The sequence below is a fragment of the Anarhichas minor genome, unplaced genomic scaffold (genome assembly GCF_050575085.1).
Source record: "Anarhichas minor isolate MPS153535 unplaced genomic scaffold, ASM5057508v1 ptg000017l, whole genome shotgun sequence".
NCBI classification, from domain to species: domain Eukaryota; kingdom Metazoa; phylum Chordata; class Actinopteri; order Perciformes; family Anarhichadidae; genus Anarhichas; species Anarhichas minor.
Genome location: NW_027466463.1, coordinates 10,198,179 through 10,224,480, shown reverse-complemented (window position 1 = coordinate 10,224,480; position 26,302 = coordinate 10,198,179). Strand labels below are relative to the sequence as shown.

Below are 26,302 nucleotides of genomic sequence, written 5' to 3'. Positions count from 1 at the left end.
ACACAATCACAGAGAAGATCAGTCCTCTGAGGAAAACGGACTTGGTGGAAATAAAAATGAGGAATGACCAGCAACTTTGCTTTGAGGATTCAAAGAATAAAATGGAAAAATATATGCAAACACAATAATCAAATCAATTTACAATTTGCTCTGGAATGCAACCTGGATTCCAACACTGAATTCATCAAAAATACAATCTCTGAAACAAACTCTTCAGCATATTGCACTGAAATTATATCTAATTAACAGGAAAAAAAATGGACTGCACTATCCAATGTTTTTCCATGCACGTGGCTCGACCGAGCCTAATGTTCTTTGTTTGACTCGTGTGAAACCAGTGTGAGTGGTTCAAGGCCCAAAGTAAAGGCTTCAGTAGTAGTAATGCTGCATCTCTGTCCAGTTGGTGATCCAATACTTTTTCTGTGGCTCCTCAGGCTGAAATCCAAGATTGAACTGATACCGCTCAGCCTTGCGAATTTTCACCCCCTGGTGCTTTGGCATTATCCGGTAGTAGATTGCTCGCTTGAAGAATCCAAGCTAGTGGGGAAAGAGAGAGGGAGGTGACATTAAACAGGATACACTTAAACAGCAGGAGAGCTGGGATTAATGGCGAGTTGAGAATGAGATTTAAGATTCATAGTCTGAGGAAAATCAAGTAAAGATAGACACACGCTGAGTAAGATGGAGAGGGCGATTAAAGTAGTAAAGACAAACATGAGATAAAATGATCAGCAGTGCACACTGATAGCCTGAAAGGGAAACAGAAGTGGTGTTAGGTAGACAGAGCGGACATAAAAGAGAAAGTTAAGTCATGAGAAAGAATCACATCCCAAGCTTAAGTAATAGTATCCAGAGAAGATCCATTTGTATGGGCGTCGTTACCCAAAAGCCCCACTGGTGTGTTCTGTTTGGGGACCCATGGGGGCCTCAGTAGTCCTCAGTAAGCTTCTCTGTCTCAGAGGGCTGGATCTTCATCTCAGCCTTCTGGGCTTTGGCCTCATACATCTCCCTCCTGTTGGCTCTCTGGAAGAAGCCACACTGGGGGTGGAGGAGGAGGGTGCATGTCAAAGGTTAGACTAAAGGCTCAATATGGAGGTAATAAATCAGCAAGAAAAAAAACGAGTCAACAGCTCTCATAATCCAGAAACGATTGTTGGTTTGACAAAAAAAAAAGTACATGTAGAGAGATTCGGGGCTATTTGCTGTCTGTGTCTGCAGAAATACAGCATGTGCAGGACTGTAATCAGTGCAGCAGTGATTGGCAGTCTCACCTTCCATAGTATCACAATGATTACTCCCAGTAGGAGAATTCCCGCAACAGCTGCAGAGATGATGATCCACAGCGGGAGCTCGTAGGGTGCCTCCACCCCCTCCAGTGGTTCTATTACTACTGTGAACTAGAAAGGTGGAGAGAGTCAAGTAAAATCATCACAATCACAATCATCATCATCATCATCATCATCATCATCATCATCACACACCATGTTGGTCTGACTGTCCATCCTGATGGTTGGTTTATCTGTAATGAGCTTCAGAGTGGCTTGACCTTTGACCGTAATTCTCAGAGCGTTGGAATAGTCCTGCAGGAACACACACACACACACGGCAAGAAAACATTGTAAAAAATAAGCCAAAGGACGCCATTATTATCAATAATGTGTGAACATAAAACTGGAGAGCTGACCTCGAGCATCGTACTGTTCCACAAACGGGCCCGGACATAAATTTTGGCTGAATCCGTCATGTTGAGCAGCGGACAGGTGAACGTCACGCATCGGGCTGTACCCTTTGAGCAGTCCTTCAACACACGATGACAAAGAACAACTATTACACAAACATGGACAGTTAAGACTGTTTTGCAGGTTTAGTTTCTTCAGGATGGACACATTCTCAAAATACAAAAAAAAAAAAAAAAAAAAGACAGGCCGAGCCAATAGAAGATTCACTTCTGCACTCAGTGATGACATTCTTTACCAAAGAATGTGTTGAGTGAAAGTATGTCGTTGTGATTGGTTTCTAGCCACACTTACTGGTCTACCAGACAAAAACATCTCAGCAACAATCATGAAGATTGCCATGACATTTGGTGAAGATATAAATCATTCCCAGAGGATGACTTCTACTGATTTTGGTGATCCCCTGCCTTTTTTTCCGGTCCCACCACCAATAAAGTGCAGATATTCATGATCTTTGATCAAATATAATTGATATTTGTACTTCAAATGACGCATGCAAGCTTGTTCATGAGAGCGCCAGATCCATTTCTTACCAACAGGTATGTCTCTTTGCGAGGAGAGAGCAATGTGATGGCTGCCTGTGGCTCAATAATTTGTGGCTTTGTTGTCTCAGCGTCATCCACCACGATCTGTCGTTTAGTGCGCTTTCGTCCGCCCTCTGACAACTGGAAGACAAGAAAGTGGGAAGGGAAAATTAAACAAGGACGCAGATGAGACAGAGACATGACATCAGAAGGCTCGTGGTAATTACTGGTTTTGATAAAGACATTACTATATTGTTCTTAGAATAGCACTGTCATTTATACTCTATTTCTAGGCCGCACGCATTATAACTTTCTATTTGAGGCTCTGTGAAGTCTGGATGTGGCGACACATACATTTTCCAAAATGTATTTCTGAACATCTGTGGTTTGGCTTTGAGACTTTTTTCACACCCATTTTCTACTGCCGACATCTACTAATGCAGCTCAGGCGGCTTCAGTTCACTCACGTCAGCATCAACTACAGTTCACGCAACAAGCCTGTGAAAAGCACAATGGCAGCAAAAAAAAATTAAACTGTGAGTTACTGTAACACAGTTGTTATAGCCTATGCTAGCATATAATGTACTTTGTGTTAAGTAGCAAAAGTTGGCATGTTAAACTGAGATGGTGGACATTGCGAACAGTAAACCTGCTAAACGTCAGTATTGTCATTGGGAGCATGTTAGCATGCTGCCATTAGCATTTTGCTCAAAGTGCCGCTGTGCATGTCTGTCTGTAGACACAGTCCTGTTACTGGTTCTAGGCCTTTCGTTAAAGCCAGTAGCTCTCTGTTTATGTGTAACTGTGTGGCTTTTCAGTAATGGGACATTTTGGGATGTGCGTATGTCTTCGGTGTGGGCAGGAGTAAGCTGTAAGAACAGAAAAATGTTTGCAAAGCTGCCAGTACACAGAGAGATGGGAAAGATTAGATGAGAAAAGCATGTATCAAAGGCGAATATGAACCCAGGATGTTTTCATGTAGTTTCTTTTCTATTCACAATCTGCATCTTCAGTATTTATTAGATTAGACAAGATACACTTGACCAAGTTAGGGAATGATGGCGATACGTTACATATCAATTGTCCCACCCAAATTTGAGGAAATTCCCTCAAGGTGTTCCTGACATATCGCGTACGTGCATACAGACAGACGGATAACTCGAAAACACAATGACTCTGTCCAAGGCTGTCGCCAGGGCACAGGCATAACAAATAAAAAGCCTTACAGTTAGGTTAAGTAGGTTGACAACTTCTCCAGAAGGGTTACATTCCACCTCTGATTCCCCTTTCACCAAAATCTTCGTCAGGTACAGCAGCCACTTGCCGTTGGCTACCTCAAAGGGCCACTCAAACTCCACAGCCAGGGTCCCCATGTCTCCCAGGGGCTGTCCCGGCATGTCCACCTAGTGGGGAAAAATCATATGGTGAGATATAAGAATATGGTGTGGAATAACATTCAGGGCTTCACTTTGTAACCCCTAAATAGTAACCACCCCTGGTCATGCTTACACCACAATCCCTTCCCCGCACAATATTAAACTTTAAAAGTTTTGGCTTCAAAGACAGGGTGGAGAAGAGGGAAATGTGGGTAGCACACATTATATATGCAATATACAATCCTGGAGGTCTCATATAGTCTGAGTGGTGATGGTGACTCACATTGAAGGTGAACTCCACCAGACTGCCCACGTCATTGGTGTTTACCATGGCTGACTCGCCCATCACCGTCCCACTGAACTCCGTTTTTACCAGCATGTTTGCTCTGGACAGGGTGAGAGAATTAGAAATGATTGTACACTGTGCAAGTAACAATTTAGTGCTGTGACATGAACTACTTCAGTGTCCATGGCATGTCTGTGGTCTTTCCTGTATATACAGGAAGTCATGTTCGGCAATGGGACTCACATGGAGAAGGAGGGGATGATGGTGTTTTCAATCTGCAGGACCACAGGCACAGGCGTCATGTCAATCTGCTCACTAAGACTGAAGAAACAACCCTTATTACTACACTGTGTGCCAATGTAATGTAATAGCCACTAGAGCCAAAAAGCACTGTTACATTTTACACTAAATAAAAATAAAACAGCTGCAAAATGCTGAACTGTGGAATCAAAACCGGGACCCAAGCCTTCAATATCAAAAGGGAACAAAATCAATGTTAAACACTTACGTGGACAGAAGCAGCTGGGACACAATCTCTTTTGTGTACAAATTGATCCCCGAGGTCTCGAATATGAGTATAAGTGACACCTGATAACGGAAGCGAGAGAATGAGCGGCGTCGGGAGGAGGAAAGGAGTCAACATGTATGAGAGAAAATCAATTCAAAACATACCTTTTCATTGCCTTTAAGTGGATTTCCCAGCTCACAAATCACTGTATCATGCAGACCGCATTGCACATCGTGGTCCTGAACACAAAATCGGCATATTGAGAAAGTGAACAAAATAATTACATTTTGATGGCAAACATAAATAAAGATATAACATAATGCCATGAGGAAACGCGTAATAAATGGACATTTGTCAGTCATCTGCTGCCCTCCAGTGGACGTACCGCCGACCTGACGGCAGAGTAACTCAGTGCATCAGGGATGGTGACGTCGAGCATGGCCTGGTGGGCGTCTTCACCAAGCTTCCCCCCACCAGGAATGTTGGTGACCTCCACCATCAGCCTTATTATCTTCATATTGCTGTTGAACTGAAGTTTCTGGAATTTGCCGTACCTGGACACAAGGATTCATGTACTGTGTGTATTATTATGTCACTACATTTTTAACAATAATCAATACATTAACGGCCCTATTTACTTCCAGGTATTGCTTGCTAAAGTAAGCATGTGCCGGTGACAGCTAATCAGCAGTGATCGTGCATATGTTTTTGAAGAAGCATTTGTGATTGTTACACATTTCAAAGGGTAAAAATAAAAACACTGTATTGACATTTTGGGATTTACACTTATTCACCGTCTTGCACAGCGGTAATGAGAAGCTCAATAGCACGCTTATGTCTGTGCGCTAAATAGGAAGCTACAGCCAGGGACAGTAGCTTAGCTTAGCATAAAGACGAGAAACAAGGGTAAACAGCTAGCCTTGCTCTGTCCTAAGATAACTGCATGAAATAAACAAACCATATATAACGTGTTATATTCTTCTTTCCAGTTGTCATAGGCCAACCAGCCGATGGTGCTGGCTTGATATTATTATTGATATTATATACTTAGTGGCATCAATCTTCTCATCTAACTCTGGACAAGAAAGCGAATAAACATATTCCCCAAATGTCACCCAAAAGCTATTTGTGACTTCCATCAGCTTTAAAAACCCTCATCAGTCAAAGAGGGCTTAATAAATCAGAGTTCCACTTCACCTGGGGTAAGGCTTATGCTCTTTGTCAACAAACTGGGCTGTCAGTTGCAGGTTACTGCTACATCTGTTGTCCAAGCCACACTCCTTCTGAAAGTTAATCTGCAGGAAATGGAACACATAATATTGCATCAGACCTTACCGGGGGAGTTCCACACAGGCTATACATGTGCTTATAATGATTTACAATGTGACTTATGTGTGTATGCGCCACACGCCATACCTCAGTTCTTTGAGTGAGTTTCTGCTGTTGACTGAGAATTGGGAAGGAGTCAAGGTTCTGCAGGGATCGTCTGGATTTAGGTTTCTGCTCATGCAAGGAGATGCTGAGGGAAAAGACCACCGGTTCCAGTTTGTCTCTCACAGGGTCCTGGAGAATCATCCAAGAGTCTTACATTAATAAACACATGGTCACCATAGCTGTAAATAAAACACACATTTGAATTGATGCATTTGTATAGAGGATTTACCACTACAATCAGCTTCAGAGTATGACACAGGGATTTGGAAGACGGCAGGCTCAGGAGGCCGGTATACGTGTCTTCATCATTGACCTGAAAGCGAACACGAGGGCTTCTTCTCCTCTCCATGTCGGCCTCCACCGTGTACTTCACCGCTTTACAAAGTACAAACACACAGTACGTTATAGAACGCTACAGCAGACAATACAGCAAACACACAGCATGCCAGTATCCCCACAGTTTGTAACTATAGATATACATGTGGATTCAAAATTGCAGCCTATATTTTATGCAAATTTGAATTATTATTCATTTAACATTACATGATTTCTCATTGGAAAAAAATGTGTAATTTAAGTAAAGGAAGACTGCTTACTGGTATTTTTTTTAAAGTCTTTGTTTCCATTGCTTGGAGTGAAAGACATACACAGAGTCGCATTGATGCTGTAAAACACAAAGAAAAATTAATGTATTTTCACACTAAATCTAATGAGCCAGTTTCAGAATGAGGTGTTCTGAGGAGACATCTCACCATGGTGTACTTCCAAGACACTGATTAGGGTCCACAATCTTTGGCTCGACAGTTAAGTCCGTAGTTAAGTGGAGGACTGGTCGAGCCCTGAAAACAAGAGGAAGAAGAATAAAACTGTGCCCAACTCATATCATTGCGTGAACAGTAAACATATTTACCGTTCACAAACAGACACACACCATCAATTCCAACAAGAGAAACAAAAAAAAACAAAAAAACAATTCCATATTCTGCTTCGCCTCTCTCTTATTTGTACCTGAGCAGAGCCATGCGGTCGTCCAGAGAGCCAACTAAGATGTCAGGATAACTGTTTTCATCCATGTCCATCCCTCCATTGATGGAGTAGCCGAATGTGCGGAATTCTCCCTTTCCCACGGACTTACCCTCAATTACCTACAGGGGGCGAGCGACAATGACAAATACGAGGTCAGCACATTAAATCTGGCCCTCGGCATGTCTGAAGTGCATCTGTGGCATTAAATCAGATATCACCTGACTGGGATCCTTTGAGATTCCCTTTTCACTTCCCATCCATATGTAAACCTTCCCTGTGTCGTGGAATGGAGCTCCCACTGCAAAGTCTGCAGACATGAACAATGGAGTGAAACATTAAAAGGAAACACGCAAAGGCAGTCTGCTGAGAACAAGCTAAGGCAGTGGTTCCCAAACTTTTTCTGTCAAGACCCCCTTTGATGATATAGGAACATTGGACGACCCCCCCCCCCCCGCAACCCGACCCCAAATTTGTCTTGGTTTTTAATGAATTGCATTATAATGCATGAACTGTATAAAATATTTTTGCGCTTTAGACCAGTCACAAATCTGTCCATCTTTGTACATACTTCCTTCTCTTATCTTTATCTTTCTCTGTCGCTCCGTATCTTTCTCGCTCTGTGTCGCTGTGTGTCTCTCTCTCGTTCGCGCTCCCTCACTCTCTCTCTCCCTCGCTCGTTCGCGCTCTCTCGCTCGGGCGCGCGCTCGCTCTCGCTCTCGCTGGTTTTGCCACAGTCGGTCTGTGACATGAGCCGCTCTGGTGGCGTGGTTGGAACACAGTGCATGTCACGTCGGTTATTTTATGTTGTTTTACCGGTGTATGTGTGCGTCTGTGTGTGTGGGTTGGTGATGAAGCCGCGACCCCCCTGTAGTACCACCGCGCCCCCCCTAGGGGTCGCGACCCCCACTTTGGGAACCACTGAGCTAAGGGATGTCTGTGTATGGAATATATTTGCCCTCTAGGTGGCAGCATAGTACTGCTTAATTTTTTTTACAGCTTTTAAGTAGTCTGAACTGCAACACAGTAGGTTACATTATCTTTCACTGGTGGGATAATTAACAATCACACAAAGTCTCAATGGGGAACTGGATGCTTCCTCTTTACCCTTGTTTTTAGCAGCACATTTTAATACACAGTAGAATCCACAAGGTAGACAAAATAATAGACACCTTATCAAATGAATGTAACTAGAAATATCTGAATTAACATTTCGCAAAATATATTTTTGTAGTCGTTTTTAATGAACTTGGGTGCAATTATTTTGCCTTTTTTCAAATTGTCCATGACCTATTCACTGTATTTTGCTGGTCGTGTGAGTATAAAACAAATATTGTGTTCAGAGTCATACCTTGGAATCCATCTTGGTTGACATCGCCGATGGGAGCCACTGCAAAGCCAAATGCAGAGGTCGAGGGACCCTTCAGCACCACGCTGGCGGTCTTTTGGAACGATCCATTCTCATTCATGAAGATATACACCGCTCCTCCCTCATCCTTCATGCGATCAAAGTAAAATGGGGCGCCCACGATCAAGTCATTCCAGCTGTAATAAGCAAAGGAAATATTTTTTAATATGCAAATACCTGCACACATAAATACCAGAAGATGACATCCTAAATAGTATATTCTTTGGATTTCAAATGTTTGTATTCCTTAACATCTTACAGACCAATCAAGGTTTAACTCGTGCATTCAGGGAGACATGATTTCACCATTGTGTCATGATAAACACTTTATCTCAGCTGCTGAAAGGACAGGTTCTCTCATACAAACATGAGTGTCATGCATTCTCCGCATAACAAGGCAGATCATAGCTACGGAGCATTCGAGCGTGAGGCAGCTCAAAAGAACCAGATAGAGTTAAAGACCATCCATTTACACATTAACACCTCTGCGTTTGTTCTGCGCCTAAGGAGTCAGATCAGTCTCAATAGTTAATGGATATCAGAATATCGATATCAGCCGAACTACAACCAGAGACAGTTCGGAAAGCATCTTTGCTACATCCAGCGGCCTGGAGGTCAGAGGTCAACCTCAACATGGTGTCTGCTCCAAGTGCAAAGAATTACCATCTTTGCGTGCATGATTAAAAATTGTTTGAGTTATAACTGCTTGCTACATCGGTGATGTGGCATTTGATACTAGCTTTGGTTCCCAGCATGGACAATTTCTAAATGTACTATATTTCAAACAAAAAGCTAAAGATAGTAACGATGTTCAGTGTGGTGTGCAGAGACTCACTCGTCATTGTTGAGGTCGGTGGCAGCCAGGCTGCTCCCAAAGTACGAGCCCACTTGTTCCCCGGGAATGATAAGCACCGTCTCGATATTTTTGTCAGTCTTTCTACCGAACATCACAGAGCCCTTGGACTCGTCCCTGGGAGACCCTGTCACCACTGTGTACTCGTCATGGCTGAACAGCTTCCTCTCTTCAAGAACTGAGTAACCTGCGCAAGACAGCATTCGAGATTCACTGTTAAACTGTCATCTGACTGTGGGAGGGGTAAGAGGCCTTGAAAGCATGGAAAAGTCCATGCATTTATATATTTATATGATGCAAAAACATGTATTTGTACTATATATTTACCCATATAACTGTATCGACTGTTCAGCTGTCCAAATTCTTTGCCTACAATGTCCCAGGAATTCACTGGATTTGTCCACCTTACATGAACATTTCCTTTATAAAAAAACAGGATTAAACAACAATGTTATGTCTGCTTCATGCACATTGGACGGGTTTCCCAGACAGAGAATAATCCCAGTGTTAGACTAACACTAGAATTGAGCAAACTTGCACAGGATTTAATCTCTGTCTGTGAAACCAGCCCATTATTTCAGTGTTCAAGTAACAAAATGCACTATTTTTGGTGTTAACTCTTCAGTGCCCACCTTGCCACAGGTAGCTGCCTGTAGCGCCCATGTAGACATCAGTGTCTGTAATGCCGCCTGAGATGCCAATGTTGCACATGCCCTCATGTTCCATGTCGAGGTTTGGGTTGCAGACCTCATACGTGTAGGACTGCCAGTCATCGTTGGGGTCATAGGTCAGGTCGTTGCTCCTGACATAGCACTTTCCTATCATCCGTCGCAGCTCCTCTGTGCCTGCTTGGATGATCTTCACATAGCGATGCCCGCATGCCTGGACACCAGAGGAGAGTGTGTATTCTGGGACATAATGGACTGTGTAATTGGTCTAACTTACAATGTGTCAAATCTGGCAATCAATTCTGATAATGTACACATGTGATTGTATCTGAGGTAGAATTATAAAAAAAAAAAAAGAATGTCTTACTTTGGGGTGTATAGTGCACATCAGAAATATATAATGGCTAAGAGCAAAAATAATCCTTTAAAGCAAATTAAATACCCTTGGAATTAAAACAATACACCAAATACATTCCTGATCATTATGGTAGAATTGCTCCTTTTTGCATTACACACTAAGCGTGCAGTAATAAGATGAGGCAGTCTGTTTTTATGAGCCATATATTGTTTTTTTTAGAAAACAATATAAGATGTGACACACAGCTCCTATATAATAGGATAGAAATACAAAAATAAGCCAAATATACACCACTTTATCAATCTATAAAAACATATAAAAAATAAAATATAAAGATTTTACAATGGATGAACTGATTTAAAATAAGAAATAGAGCCCCTTCCAGTTTCCAGCAATAATAGAAGTGTCAGATGTGAGTGTCAGCGGTCCACTATATTACAATTTAAAATGAAACAAATGGAAAGGGTAAAATAGTTAATTTACCAATGTACCTATATATATATTCATAAATATTTTTCAACCAAAGAAAAAAAATTTCTCTTTCATAATAAAAGAGAAAAATCTCTCTGGAGAAATATAATATTTTACGTATGAACATGATTTCATTATAACTATGTGGCAATTCATACCTGCATGTGCCATTTTGTCTTGGGTGTGTGCGTGTTGAGTGCATCATCCGGTTGCTTTATGCTGCAGCAAATATTGCAACAAGCACACTGTGTCATCTGTGACACTGTAATAATGAAATGCAAAGGGTAATATCTCCCCCCACATCTCCTCAGTGCTGCAGTAAATGTTACCATATATAATATTCCACCTGCGACACTGACTAATAGAGAAAACAGGATGTCATCTCACCAGCACGCGTCCCGCTGGATGGTCTCTCTGACTGGCCACTGTCACACCAAGCCACATGCCCTCCACCATCTCAGATGGATCTGCTGTGGATGGGTCAGAGGTGGGGAATTACATGAAAGGGTTTTTAATGTTACTATAAACGTGGAAATAAAGTGTAGAAATACCATTTCACGTTCAGATTACTAGAATGGTTGGTCTTTAATTTAAAAACCAGGTTTCTACTGTTCAATTCTGTATCATTCAACATGATTATTGTGAATATCACAGGAAAACCAACCCAAACAGTCAAGCTTCATTCAGACTGGATCATGCCCTGACAAATATTAACCACAAAAATGTGCTGTGACTACAGCAACAGTCACCCCAACCTCAACATCAAAAGTGGCAAGGAAGCCTTTTATTATGGTTCTTACTTGTCGCCTCCGGGGGGGCCTATTCACCTCCAGGTAGCAGAGCGGTAAGTCTATCAGTTAATAACCTTCAATTAAGAAAAGATGCGCTTTCAGAGTTTCATATCCTGAAGCTCATCGTGTAGGTGCAGCAAATTATTGTGAATGCGAGATGCCAGGGATTAGACTCTGAGATTGTTCAAGACTGGCTGAATATTTACAGTTCACCGCTTTGCAATCAGGGAAATCTCCTACAGTAACCTCTATGTGTTAAAGGGAATCTGCATTGATCTTACACATAAAGGTCAGTTTACTCATCATGATCAGTCTGTGAAAACCCTTGTATAATGTCCTTCTGTGGCTCTGAAGGAAGCTTTGACAAGTCAGGGAAAAGTCCAAAAAACAAATATTCCCATCAGCCTCATCTCTACTTTTTCACTGTGAGCATTTTTTTTTAAATTTAGCTTAATGCTGAGCAGCAAACATGGCTGTAGACTGTAGTCTTGTTTTCACATCAAAGCTAATGCTCTCCCTCATCTTGGAGTCTGATCAGGTTCAGACTGCAGTCGACTACCTTCACTGTGTGACTCAGGCTCACTCAAATCACTAACTGGACCTCTACAGAAACTCGGTTATGATACTCCATTCCCCTGTTAAATGACAAAATGATGAATCACATCCGAGAGCTCTGCGTCATGCTTACTTGTGCTGACCAGGTCCATTCTGGAGCAGTCGGAGGCGTCTGTTGTCATGGGACAGGAGTAGACGGCACCTGTTTCATTGACATTTTTTAGAGATTTAGCTTTCTCTTTGGGTGCTCCTGCAAGAAGCCTGGACAGAAAGACAGAGACAGATTATTAGATTAGATCAGACCTTTGTCATGGTGTTATACAATACAACACATTGTAACACACAAAGAGTGAGCCAGTTCACGTGACCTATGAATTAATAGTGGAGATAATTAAGAGTGGAGCAGTCAGAGCGTGACCCGTGACAAGTCTGGGCACCACACACACACACACCCACAAACTAGCTTCTTGGTGATGGACCTGATCTTTTTGTCCACTCACCCCAGACACTCCCTACATCAGCACCTTTTAACACACCACAGAACTTTGAAGTAGAGGGATTACTCCCTCTACAAGCATCTGCGCTGGGACACACTATTTACTGTCAGCACAAGATTTATTAGCTCCACTTTGAGGGCGGGGGATGCCGACAATCTTGTTTACAGTGTGTGTGTGTGTGTGTGTGACAGATGGTCTGCCGTACTATGTGGGGAAACAAAAGCATACAGCCATGTAAAGTGTGTTCTTTTCAAGCTTTCTGAATGTGTTCATGCAATGTTGGTTGGGCGCTGGCATGGTGCTGGCTGTGGTGAACAGTGGAGAGTGATGAGTCAAGCTGTTAGTCCGGCTTCTGGGCCACCCCTTACACACACTGATAAGTCTGTATTAATACAGATAATGGGTGTATACTTAAAGATACACCTTTACAGTACGGCCATTGTGCCTTCAAAATAAAATGTCTCTCATGAGTCAACCCTTCATTGTTCCAACTTGAATATTATGTCCTCGGAGGTAAAACATGACGGAAGGAAGAGGCGTACTGAAGTGCTTGATGTCTGAGTAAAATGATAAAAAATATTTCATAGATTTTGTAAAATATTTTTTGTGCTGAGCTGCGATTGCTCACACATTACTCAGAGGTTAGGCGGTGGGTTTTCATAAACACAGTTTACTGTGTACCAGGCTGTACCACTCCACCACATCCTTCTGTATCTAGACACACACTCGCATAGACAAAATGCCCCCATATATACTCCGAATCTAATCATGAGAACATCCCCAGACAAATATTTTCTCTTTCATGTGTCACCTGAACCTGAACCGACTCAGAAAGTTTGGCTTTGCATGGAAATCAGTCATGAGAGTTTGTTTCCACCTCTGATCTTAGATCGAATTACCCCATTACCGATTTGAAACATTATTTTTGACCAACATGTCTAATCTAACTTCAGGAGCTGTGGCATGCATATTATTTATCGGTGGAAAAGTGGACCAGAACTATATGAAAGTGAATACATTGCTCTGCACAAAATACTTTTCCACTGATGCATAAAAAAAACAGTCATCCTCCAGCCATCGTTTGAAACAGAACGGTACAATTATCCCTTCTTTCTGCTGCCAGATGGGCATTATCATCATTGAATCAATTATCTTGCCACAGTGATGACAAACAGCTAGAGCCTCGCTAAAGATGGCCTCTGAGAGCCAGCAGTTTACAGCGGACTGGCAGTTAAAGAGTCCTTGGTTCAAGTTATCATTCAGTAATGTAGACAGCATCTGAGATTCCACAGAGGGTTGTAGTAGTTAGTGGGACTGACTGATATGTGGAGAATCAGGGCCACAGAGTCCCACTGTGAGGATGTGACCGCTTCCATAATCTACCCCACATGTGTGTGTGTGTGTGTGTGTGTGTGTGTGCGTGTGTGCTCCCATACAACAGAAAACGTTAGCACATGAGCAAGTAGGTGCGTGTTTTCATGACTTGCTTGTCTTCTTCCATAGCCTTTTAATCAGAAGTCACGGCCACCTAAAATGTTTTTCAGCTGTAAAGGGCACAGTATCTCAAAACACTCCCTTATGAGGTCAGCAATTCTTGTGGGAAAAACTAAGCAACATATCCAACGCATTCAGAAGGAAAGAAAAAGAAATGGGGTCAACCCAGAGAACAAGCAAGACTGTTATAAAACACTTAGAGGCCAGTTAGTGTGAATTTGCACACACAGAAGGAGAAAAACAAATGTGACTAATTGAGGCACAGAGTCCAGCGCTAATCGCTCATGCTTTAGGGAGGCTTGGGTAACCTTGGCCGTCGTTGTGTTTGTTGCAGCAAACCCGGAGAAAAATACTTAGTCCAGCTCGAGCTTATAAACATACTCATTGTCGTCTCACTGGCTCATCAGAGCCACGTGGGTCAGCTGTGTTTGTTGTGGAAATTCAACCCTGCTGATTGACGCACCAGGTTTGACACACAGTGAACACACAGCTTCAAAACTAGGAAGTGGTATTTTCATAAAGGTAACACTTAAATTAAAGGAAATAGTTTGACATTTTGGGAAATATTCACTTTTTTGGAGAGAGAGTTAGAAGTGAAGATTGATACCACTCTAAAGTCAGTGAGGTAAATAGGGGGCTGCAGCCAGCCAAGCTTAGCTTAGCACAATGACTAGAAACAGAGGGAAGCAGCTAGCTTGGGTCAGTTAAGGCACCTTTAAAGCTTGCTAATTGAATAGTTATACTGTATATTGTTTGTTTACTTTGCACAAAAGCCAAAGTGTAATCCGGAATATCAGTTATTATTAGATGAAAGATGAAAACCTCTCTAAATGTCAACAAACAAATTCAAGGCCTCAAGTTTGTCACTTTATGTACTCGTCCATGATAAGACACCTCATATCCTGTCCTGTGTGCTCTCCTCCTACCTCCCTCCCTGCTCATCACCTCCTCATAAACAGGCTGTCAAAGGCCCAGAGAAGAGAAGGGGGGCAGCCCGGAGCTACATTCCTACTCTGAAGACATGTTAAAATTCGCCCCTCTTCCTCAGAAGTGATGGGAATGGCTGACTAAACCAAACGTTTACTGGGGCGAACACACCCAGCCAAGGTGAGCGCTGCCTGCATTCTTGACACCTAGAGTTAAGAAATTCCCAGAGGAAGGGAGTTGGATGAACTACTATATATTCATATCAGTGGTGTTTAGTAAAACAAACAGAGGTCAATTTATCATTGATTATTTGTCATTTGTCATCTCAATCATGACTGCCCACCTCAGCTCCTGACAGCAGCAAAAAAACAAAGGTGGGGGAGCTGGGGTTGAAAGAGCGAGGGAGTGACGGAAGGGAGGGGAGAGCAAAAAGCCTGATCGCTCCTCGTCTCACAGGAGAGGAAAAGAGAAAACACGACAATGCCTTGTCAGTTTGGTAAACAGACGTCTGTCTATAACACACTCAACACAGCACATGTAGCTCCCTGGTAGTTAATTAAAACTAAGCCTTAGTCTCTCAAGCTCCTACCCCCCACCTGCTGGCTCCTGACTCAGAATAACATCAACAGCACTGAAACCAGGAAACGCAACTTAATTAGAGATGACTAAACCCTTTTGGATGACATTTTCTCTCCATCTCACAGGCCTTTGCAAGATTAACAAGTAGAGACAATGTGCAGGGCCAGTCAGTCGTGTTTACAGAGGAGCAGAAATGTCCCATTTAGATTACGTTCATCTTCACCTGGGTCCAGTCGGAACAGGGGGGTGATGAGACAATAAGGGGACAAAGAAATGGCACACAAGTTTTCACCCTGACATTTAAAGGCCCTTGCCTTAAATGTCAAGCGGTATAAACATATAAAAATGGGTAAGTAAGAGAAAGTGGTTGACAAAGAGACCAAGTATTACAACTGCTGCGAGCGTGTTCGAATATGTCAGCCTTACACAAGTGATGGATCACCTCTCCAGATAAGGCTCTGGGCAACCTGTTTGTCACAGGGTGCGTCTGTGGCCCTCGGGGCAAAGAAAAAACAGTTTCAGCTTCATGTTAGAAGATCTCAGTGCCTGTTTGTCACAGCCACGCAACTCTTTTAAGAACTACAACCCATGACGGAGGAAGTCGTGATTAGTGTAATTAATCGATCAAAATTTCTATTCTTTGTGAATCGAGGCAAATCCACAGGTCTACTTCTTCTGCTATTAAAGATGATGTGTCAGGTTACTGTCAGACCCGCCGGAAACAAGTAGACACATGCAGATGTTGGCCCTGGTAACAAGGTGTTGTTGGACAAGGAGGGGGGGATTGGTGGAACGGTGCAGACGAGGCTCAGCGATGTGAAGAGGAGAGGAGAGAACTGTGAGCAAATGTCACCATCTCCTACAATCCTGGTCATTTCCACTGCACTAACTGACAGACTGTGCAAAATACCGCAGTATAATAAATCTGTGCACGAGAGAAGGAAAGTTGGATCGTTATTTTGCAACAGGCATATGTGCAAGCTGTTGTGGATGATGAATTGGTTCAACCCGCTCTGTTCTACATGACATGGCTGCTCACCAAATTGCCGAACAAGTACAAGCAAGGAACAGGCGCACAAAATGCTATTAATCCTCCCCCTTTAACCTAAATCCATTTAAACAGATACACAAACACACACTCATGCTGCACTCTCAATATTCTTCAGGATGGTATGAAGCCGGTGCATTACAGGCGACTCATATCGATTCCACGGAAACATTGCCACTTAGACCCACTAAGCAAATAAATGGAGATAATACTGAATGGAGCGATTATATTCGCAGATTGAATTAAGCACAAGGACACGAAAGAGCAGACCAGGGCTGAATCTTTTAATGCTCTTGTAATGACTGCACTGAAAGTCGAGAGACATGGTGTGTCCACCATTACTGTGCTGCCTTTAAGAGGAAATAAGTCATGTGATGAGTGTGTGTGTATGTGTGTGTGTGTGTGCGCGGTTTCACTGTATTACAATCGCACTCTGATAAATCCAGTTCTTTGTACTTTCAGGAAACACTCACAAAGCTGTAGGTAGGGGTGAGCACACACATTGCTATCAGACTATTCACAGTAAGCACGCCTAGTTGTTAACACACTGACTGTGTGTGTCTGCGCGTACAGAACATGGCGAACAGATGAGTCCTCTCTGGACAAACAGTGATACTTCAACCTGCTGCAAGTAAAAAAGTGGTCAAACTGACCTGCCATCACAGCACCTGTGCAGCTCAGTACTTCCACATGTTTTTCTTTATTTTAATTATAAGAAATGAATACGGACACTTTCCCACACAACACAACACGGCAATGAGGCAATAAGGCCAAACTCTTCAGTGGTGTAAAACAAGGAACTTACATCTTCCGTGTAACTGTCAAAGGGTGTAAATTATTAACGAAACATGCATAGAGTGAAGGGAGGTCAGTGGTGAATAACTGAATGCACACACCCAGTAAACCATGTACACACCGCCAGTCGTGTTAAACTGGGATTTCCCGAAAACAGCAGTCCACCTGGTGGGATACAGCCAGAATACTGATCCATTTTCATCTGATTGTCTAAAAGCCTCGAAACGTTTGTTTTTCAGTCACACCTCTCTGAGCTCACTGACTGTCACCGAGTCCAGAGCTATAAGGTGAAGAGCGATAGAGCTTTATCGGCCCTGATCTCTCGTCTCTGTCAATCTGTGAGGCAATCCAATTTGCTTTATCGGCATGAATGTAACAATGACAATTGAGCCAAAGAGTCGAGTAATAATGACAGTGTCGCAGTGCAGCCGCTGATAGTGACGTTAGATGTTTTAAACGAAGAAGCAGACTGCGTATGCATAACAATTAGAAAAAGATCCTGGCATCATTGTGATAAATGGTAATTTAATCAGGAGGGGAAAACATTTGATGGAAATGAAATGCAATGCATATATTACTGTTGATCAAAAGATAATATATATATATATATATATCAGTTTGCACCTGCATTTCTCTCTCTCACACACACACACACACCAGTCTAATCTCAGCTGGACAAACATCCTGTTTGAAGACCACCATCTGCCATTGGTGAAACAGTAACAAGAGAGCAAACTCATTCAGACCCGGTGTGACCAATGAAACATGGCAGGTCATCCCCTGATAATAAAGGAACTCGCTTTTCATTAGCAACGAGTAAAACCTCGTCTGACAAGGCCAATGTTATTGTGGCTCACGTCTGCAGGTTGGTCTGCTAACTATGCCTACCCAGAGTCTGGTGTCGCTGTGAATGACGTCAGACTGGCGACCCCGACTGACAGCACAGCACCGCTACACATGATTAACACACACACACACACGAACCTACAAAGCGACTAAACTGACAGGAAACAATACACACAAATGTATGCACACAGACAGAAACGAACACACACAGCTGGACTGAGCCTGGAGGCATGTTTCTTAGTGACACCAGCAGAAATCTCGTGCAGCCATAGCAGAATTCACGAGAGACTTGCAGTATCAGTAACAACATTCCCATTAACATTTTGACCCCAGCTGTATGTAGAGGGGGGAGACGGAGGGGGGAGTATCGGGTTTACAGGTGGACTACCGCACAGCTGTAATGAAGCAGACAGCAGCGCTGTTAGCGTGTCTGCGTGGTGCCAAGTTCTCACTCAGATATTACTCATCTTAAAAAAAATGTGCAAATGTGCATGAAACATCTGGATTTACCTGTTGAGGCTTGAAGAAAATGGCCACAAAACACCAGTGGAACAGAACACTTAATTCTACTATTTTCAATTACCAATAAACGATATAAAGCGAGGCATTTAGTAACATATCTTCAGCACATCTTGTATTGTTCAGGACAGACAACGAGCTGCCGCATTCACTGACATCCACATGAATACCAAGTGTAAACCTATACTTCAGGATCATTTAACCTTCAAAAGATGAAACATGGCATGAAGAGGGAAAGGTATTGAAGCATATAGTTTTTCTAGCTGCAGGTAGCCCTCATTTGCCCGGAGGCCTGTTTGAGGGCATTTGTAGGGCATTGTAGCAGGGGAGAGAAGGGGGATCTCTTACAGTTTTGTTAGGATAGGAGCAGTCTTCACTGCAGGTATTTCCAATGAAAGCCCCACCGGAGAGAATCTCCTCTGTGGAGATCAGCAGGAGGCCTCATGTCCCGCTGGGATCCATTTCAACATGTTATTAGAAGCCGTCATTCATTGAGCTGCTACACAAAATGCAGCCCATGCCATTGCCAACTGATTGGATACAGCCAATAAATACCATAAAGATTAGGACCAGTCACTATGGACACACTTGCACTTAACTTTAGTGAGGTCGTGTACAGTTGCAGTGGCTTGGTTTAGACTCAAATAAATGTATAAATTACAACCTATAATCACGCTGGTCCACAACAGACTCATCACACGTTGTCTGGTTTTCATCGTTTTTATTGTTGGCGACCACTTTTAAATAAGTAAACCTTTTATAGTGGGTTTATTAACTGTAGATGGTTTATAAATGGTTAAGAAACCATGACTAGTGCTTCGTAGATCAGCTATAAGCCATTAGAGCTAATTCTGGGTTGCCAAGTAATAAGCCTTTATGTCTGCAGCTGAAAGTGTCAATAATGCCCTGTCCACACTACTCCGTTTCTCCTTGGATGCAGATTTGTCAAATAGAAACGATCTCCGTCCACACGGGAGTTTCAGCATCATTCTCGAGTTGATCTGCGTCCACACGGCAGCCGTCGAAGGCGGACAGCACGTGACCATTAACTACACTGGGCATGCGCGTGACGGTGTAAACAGGAAGTGAATTGCTTGCTTAGTTAAAAAAAAAAAAAATACTTGCTCTGTCTCTCTCTCTCCAAATTTACTTTAACATCAACACTTACACATAAACGTTTACTAGATTATGGGTCCATCAATGTGGTCTCTCACTCGTTTCCTCTGTGTTGTTGATGTCTGTTCTCACTAGTAGCTCTGAACGTCATGTCCGCCTAGCTAGCTTCTAAGCTAATTTTAACATTACCGCCAATGGAGAAATGCTAACCGCGATTAGCATTACAGCGGTGCGGGTCTATCTCTCTCACATCAAATTTACTTTAAAATCAACACTTACACGTAAACGTTTACTAGAATATGAGTCCATACATGTGGTCAACACACGTCTCTCACTCTATTCTGCTCTTCCTTCGTGCAGGAAAGCTTAGCAGATCGCTAACAGTAGATCTGTGAAATAAAGACCATGGAATACATAGAAGAGTTTCAAGACTTCAGTGTGAATCTTTATTTGTAAAACTGTGGAAGCACAATATGAAATATGGCTTTACGAACTGTCCCTATACACATTACATGAATACAAAACAACAATCCATGATATAGCCAGCATGTAACATGTCCGCCTAGCTAGCTTCTAAGCTAATTTTAACATTACCGCCAATGGAGAAATGCTAACCGCGATTAGCATTTAATACAACACAAATGTTATACTAAACACGCGAATAGAATATATCTACGTACATATTTTCATGCTCCATAAATACATACTTACAGACTAAGGTCTCTCAAGGCTACCAAACGGAAGAAGTAAAACGTTAGAGCAGCATGTCTTCTCATTAGAATCTAAAAACAACCAGCTGCTCCATAGGGCTGATGCCGGTCACGCCGCTCGCTAATCACTCCAATAACAGCTGCTTCCTCCACAGAAATGCAGACTTTTACTGCATAGCTGCTGCTAGCTGTTGTGCTAGCAGCAACGCTTGCAATTAGTTATCCATGTTGAAATGAATCGCTGGTAGCCCAGTTTGTTTTCTTCCGGGTACGGGTCATGTGATAGTGAGTGTGACGAATCAGGGACGGAGACGTCATGGTTGCCAAGAACCAATCCAGTAGCGAACACGGGTGTGGGCGTAATTTTTTCTAAGCACATCCGTATCCGACCGTCCACACGCAAACGCAACCCCGGAGTTCTCAAACACCTCCAACCTCGCCGGAGTTTTCAGATCCCTCCGTTTAGGGTGCTCCAAAACTCCGGCGTAGTGTGGCTGCTCAGTGTAAACGTAGCAAATACGGAGTAAAAACGGAGTAGTGTGGACATGGCCTAAGTCTTTAATAAAAGGTTTTAATAATCAAGACTGCGGTGTTAATGAGTTGTATATAAATGTATTTCCTGATTGGACAATCATGTCACGTTTTTTTTTTTTTTTTTAAATCACTGGTCAAATGTTCTAACGGTACCAATCAAAGTGAGTTTTTACAACCTGGCAAACCCAAAAGTTGTCCTTATCATTTAGTAAATGATTCATCAACCATCAACTAAGCCGACTTAGAAACCCTGTGTGAAGGGCATTGTATTAAAAAAAAGGTAACCAACAATAAAAAAACACAAAATAAAAAACAAACTGACTGCCTTATCAGACAGTGGTAGAAATATTTGAATCTTTGTTCTTTACATTTAATCCTACTGTTTTTTTTACTGGATCATAAATACCTATGTAATACAACGCTATACGATAGAATCATTATATTCATATCATGTGACTAAGGAAGAAATAATATCAAAGATACAGTATTCCATGTAGTTCACAATGCATTAACATAGTGAAAACAGTATCACGCTTTTAACAAACTCTACGGGCACTTCTCTACGAGTATGTAATAGCACATTCTTTCAGATGCTATGACCACATCAGGTACAACTACCAGCTGGCTCTCCTGTAAAACATGTACGAGGGTCTAATGGACCCCATTCTAAATGTTTCACTGTGGCACGACATTATAGCTCCGATAGGCCCACTTCAGAGACAAAGACCACTCGCCTTTCTATGAGGGGGGGGATGTTGGATCACAGCCAAGTTGAACATCCCCACCTGCATCATTAGCCTGTGCAGCAGCATGGCATGTAACACATAGGAGCGTTTCGTTTAAGTGATACTATCCAAAAATGTGAGTATTACATTATGCGAGTCTCATGTAACATGGGGCGATTATTCACTTTGCACTGTATTTCAAGTAATAATGTCTTCAACAGACTAAAGCTGAGGTTTAATATGCAGGTTCTGTACAACAGACCGTCTTCATCTGCTGCATTACATTCACTTTACACAACAGAAATTTGATTTAGGAATCAGGTGTTCAATTCCGTCAAACTTTAGGTGGTTGGACGGAAAGCCGAGCACGTACTGTGTGTCTATAAACCTTACAGCAGGTCGACCAGCATAATCTGTAGCGCACAGCAGAAAGGGGAAGGCCCCCGTCAAATGAAATGGCTGACTTTCATGGCCTTGGGCCACTGTAGTCAGACAGAGATGAGCTAGAAAAGCACTTCTGCTCTGATTAGATATTCATCAGTCAGAGGAATTCAATTCTTCCTCTCAGCCCGCAGAGCTTCCAACCCATACAATTAAGGAATCTTTGTCTGCTGAAGGATGAACAGAAGGATTTTGTATTTTGGAGGATTTGTGTGTGTTCTACAATAGTCCCCAGAACCACTCAGTCCTGTCTTGTCTCAACCTGAAACCTGGCAGGTTGTGACTGTGCAGAGAAGGGTAATACATTCCAAGCATACCATGGGGTCAGGGGACTGGAAGAGCCAATAGGTGGGCCAGCTGACTACCCAGGCCCTCCTCCTCGCTGCAACAGAGAACAAAAAAAAGCCCTCTCGGGAAAAATAATAAATGGGTGATTCAAAGAGAAGGGTGAAGTGGAAAAGTGAATGCCCCGTACAAATTGGTCTCAGGTAGCTTTTAGATCATTCAGGTGCAGCCCTTCCCCAAGAAGAAGCAATGTTGGCCCAGTAATTGGTCATGCACCCTCTAAGGAAAAACTTGATTGCACTCGCTTTATGGCAGAACAGGGAGTGGAGGCCCTCTGTGTTGACTTTTATCCTGGACTCTGTTTGACTCATGCATGTGCAAGGAATTCAAACATCGTACATGTCATGACTGGTGTAAATACCCAGTTCTTGCATTTTTCAAATATTCACACTCTAGCTTGCACCAACGATGAGGAAACATGTGACAAAACAGCTCTGTGGTGCGGTGAGACAGATACGGGGCCACAAAAGAGGACAAACAGCACTGTAAAACCAGCCCAAGTCAAACTCAGTAACACCATCAGCACATTGCGATGTGTCTTCACAGAATCACAAGAGTACGTACACAGTACCGGAGGACTCTTTACTCAGTGGTGGCTCCACAGACAAATGGGTGTTTGAGATGGAAGACGCACAAATATTGTTGAGAAATTCAACACTTAAAAGTGAGATTTTGGTTGCTTTTGAATCACAGGTCAAAGTCACATTGAGGCTGGAAGTTTCAGAGCTTTTTGTAACATTTTCTGGATTCTCCTTCAAATTCAGAAAGAGAACAAGCTGACATATGGCACCAAAACACAACACGAGGCAAGCAAATACAGCAGCGATGAATTGAATTGCTGACATCATTGGCATATTTTTTTTGCTTTAGCTTATGTCGAGCTTGCAGAGACGACAAGACAACGTGACACTTGTGGTCTTTAGCACACGTTTACCATTTACAATTTGCACCTCCATTGTTGTGTGACGTCAGACAACTGCTTCTTTGTGAAGTTGAGGACACGGATTTAACTCGGGTTTACAAATAGAAACTCAGACTTTTGAGTGGCATTTCGTTGCACTTTTTCTAGGAGGTCGAAATGTTTGAGTTCTGAGGTGTCAGGAAAGCAGCATTAGAGATGCTGGTAGATGGATTTTGATGTCAGACAGGGTCAGCTAGCTGTTCCCTGTTTCCAGTCTTTGTACTAAACTAAGATAAGTGGCTTGTGAGTTGTATTGATCTCTCGCCTAACTATCACTAAGAAAGTACTTCCCTAATATTTATTATACCTTTCCTTATAAACTTAATCTAGGGGCATGTTTGCAGCATTTATTACTGAAATTAATCCTTAATTACTAAATTAAAAGCTGCAATGTAGAATTGAGCACACATTTACTTACATATAGCAGCGGACCGATGAGACTTTTTACAGCCTCCTTGTCCCCACGGGCCTCCAGCCTCTTTACCACGGCCATGTGGTCCCCTTCTAGGGTTGCAGTCTGAGGACAGTGAGACCATCCCTCTGGGGACAGGGCCAAGATGGCACATTGATCAAGTGTCAACTGGACACACTGCAATCTATTCTATGAACTAGGGGATGTTTCTGCAGAGATTCGGTAGATAAACTGAGTTAACCCTCACTTCAATGGTGACGACACAGAGGAAGTGGGCCCTGCTTTGCAATTTTCTTCAAAGCAGCGCAAGGACACAGATAACAGCCAGCTATGGTCACGCTGTGTGATCACAGATGCGGAAGGATGAGGGGGCCACTGTAATTGGCTGAGAGAAATCCTACACTAAACAATGATACAGTTTGAGGATCTTTCATTTAAGAAGATGCATATAAAGAAAGATGTGTCACATAGATTATTTTGCAGTGAACATCAACTATTGCTAAAAACAAGAAGCATGTACTTTTATGTAAATCCCCCCAAACTCTGTTAACTCCACAAGAGCATTTATGTCCCTGTAATAACAATCTACAAGTGTTACAGCCCAATGAACACCTTCATTGCGAAACACAATCCCGCTTGTGTCTCAGCTGAATGTAATAGCACCGGTGTAGGTGGACAGAAAGTAGAGCAGGCTATGTCATGGCTTCCTGTGTATGCCTTAATGAATATGTACTGAAGTCGACCCAGAAGTGACAAATATGGGAACCCATAAACTGATCCCCCTCTTGCTGTGACCTTAAAAGACGTCTTCGGCTTGTGTATTGAACTCCAGGCAAGCCCCAGATTGTAGTTGCTGAGTCTGTGCTCACCTGGCTCAGCTGTTTCGCCTGCAGATACAGTTTCTCACAAAGAACAGGAATTATGGCATTTACAATTTAGTCAATTGTGCATTTTCAACCATAGGATTGAGTTAAAATTGGAGAATTGCACTTGCAGCAATCGGACGATTAAAGGTATTAGATTTACGTGACAGACAGAAAAATCAAAAGGAGAAATTGTGTGTTAAAGAGATTTATTAATTAATATATGTTTTATACCTCAGATCCCTGCTTGATGCTACGTTGACTGAAATACAAACGTGTTTTCTGACCCAGGTACCAACTTCCGCCGCACGTCCAATTACAAGACTTTCATCAAATAAGACAGGGGCACAAACATGGCACCGTTCTTCTAAAAAAAATGTCTTACAGCCTAAACAGGCTCCTTAATCCGCTCCGCTGCCGTTTAACAGGTGGCTGCCTTGAGAGGAACTACTTCGCGTGTAGAAAAAAGGGAAGTGTGTGATGCAAGAAACCCATTTAACCATTAAGCGGTTTATAAACGTGACACAGGTGTTAAACGCAATATGCCGCGGGTATATTAATCGCAGTATGTGAGCGCAATACGTTTCTCTGAGACGAATAAATGATTGTTTTATCGCCACCTGGTCTGAAGCAGGTGCGTAATCTGCGTATTTTAACCTCAACGGGAGAAAGAAGTGGAGTATTTTCTTAGACATGCACAGCTGAGAACTTACAGGTACTTTCTGGAGCCCCCCGTCTGTTGATGAAGAGCTACGGAGAATCCAAAGAAGCTCCCTTTGGTCTGTCCCTCTTTGATAACAGGAAACCGTTCATCTATGTTAAATCCACTGCAGGTTTGCGTCCCGTGGTACACAACCAAAACGACGCAGACGAATAGTCTGGGAGACATGTTTGGGCTGTTATTGCCTCGCAAGAGCAGTGGGTTTCCTTACAGATCCACGATCAGCGTGGGTCCGGCACGGCAGTCTCCCGCAATGAGCTCCAACAGGTAGGCTGCGCTTCACAGAGACCTGCCCATTGAGAGCCGGCTGTCCCCCCCTCGCGCTCAGTGTGACTGCCTATAGGTGTCGGTGTCTGCCTCCCTCTGCCGCCCTCCCCCCGCTGCTCCCCCCTCCCTTCCTTCCTTTCTGCCTTCAACACACATTTGAAACAAGTGCACTCGGTGCATTCACACACAGCAGAGTGCGGTTAGCTGTGTACAAACCTCAGTGTCTCGCTGATTTACCCCCCCCCCCTCCCTGTCTCGGTTTCTGTCTCGCACGTTTTGTCTTCCGCCTGTCAAGGATAAAAGACTGAATTGCACTTTTCAGAAACAAAGTTCTACACGGAGAAATAGCTTGGTGCCTGTGTAATATACAGTTCATGAATGTGACTTTCGTTTTCATTAATGCATTTGTAAAACGTTCATACAATACAACAGTATATATTTTGTTCAATACCTCTAGCAACACTCTCATATATATATATTTTTAATTAAAGTTCCGCATTAAAAAAATAAT

General features: G+C 42.7%; 1 protein-coding gene across 2 annotated transcripts; it reads right to left on the bottom strand.

Annotated features, from left to right (window-relative positions):
* Window positions 1-397: 397 nt before the first annotated feature.
* On the bottom strand, window positions 398-25,870 carry itga3b (integrin, alpha 3b). 2 transcript variants are annotated; one of them, XM_076093438.1, is made up of 26 exons: window positions 25,517-25,870; window positions 12,125-12,252; window positions 11,033-11,115; window positions 9,781-10,030; window positions 9,476-9,568; window positions 9,131-9,335; window positions 8,239-8,432; window positions 7,109-7,197; window positions 6,873-7,009; window positions 6,617-6,703; window positions 6,461-6,528; window positions 6,094-6,239; window positions 5,847-5,993; window positions 5,628-5,725; window positions 4,816-4,984; window positions 4,595-4,669; window positions 4,431-4,510; window positions 4,166-4,243; window positions 3,920-4,022; window positions 3,487-3,663; window positions 2,270-2,401; window positions 1,685-1,798; window positions 1,482-1,580; window positions 1,272-1,397; window positions 883-1,038; window positions 398-537 (listed from the first exon to the last, which is right to left on the bottom strand). In XM_076093438.1, the coding sequence occupies exons 1-25, from the start codon at window positions 25,690-25,692 to the stop codon at window positions 928-930; spliced, it is 3,165 nt and encodes a 1,054-aa protein (XP_075949553.1). In that variant the 5' UTR covers window positions 25,693-25,870; the 3' UTR covers window positions 398-537; window positions 883-927. The 2 variants fall into 2 exon arrangements, with proteins under 2 accessions (XP_075949553.1, XP_075949554.1); XM_076093439.1 differs by having other exon boundaries at window positions 11,033-11,112.
* Window positions 25,871-26,302: the final 432 nt, after the last annotated feature.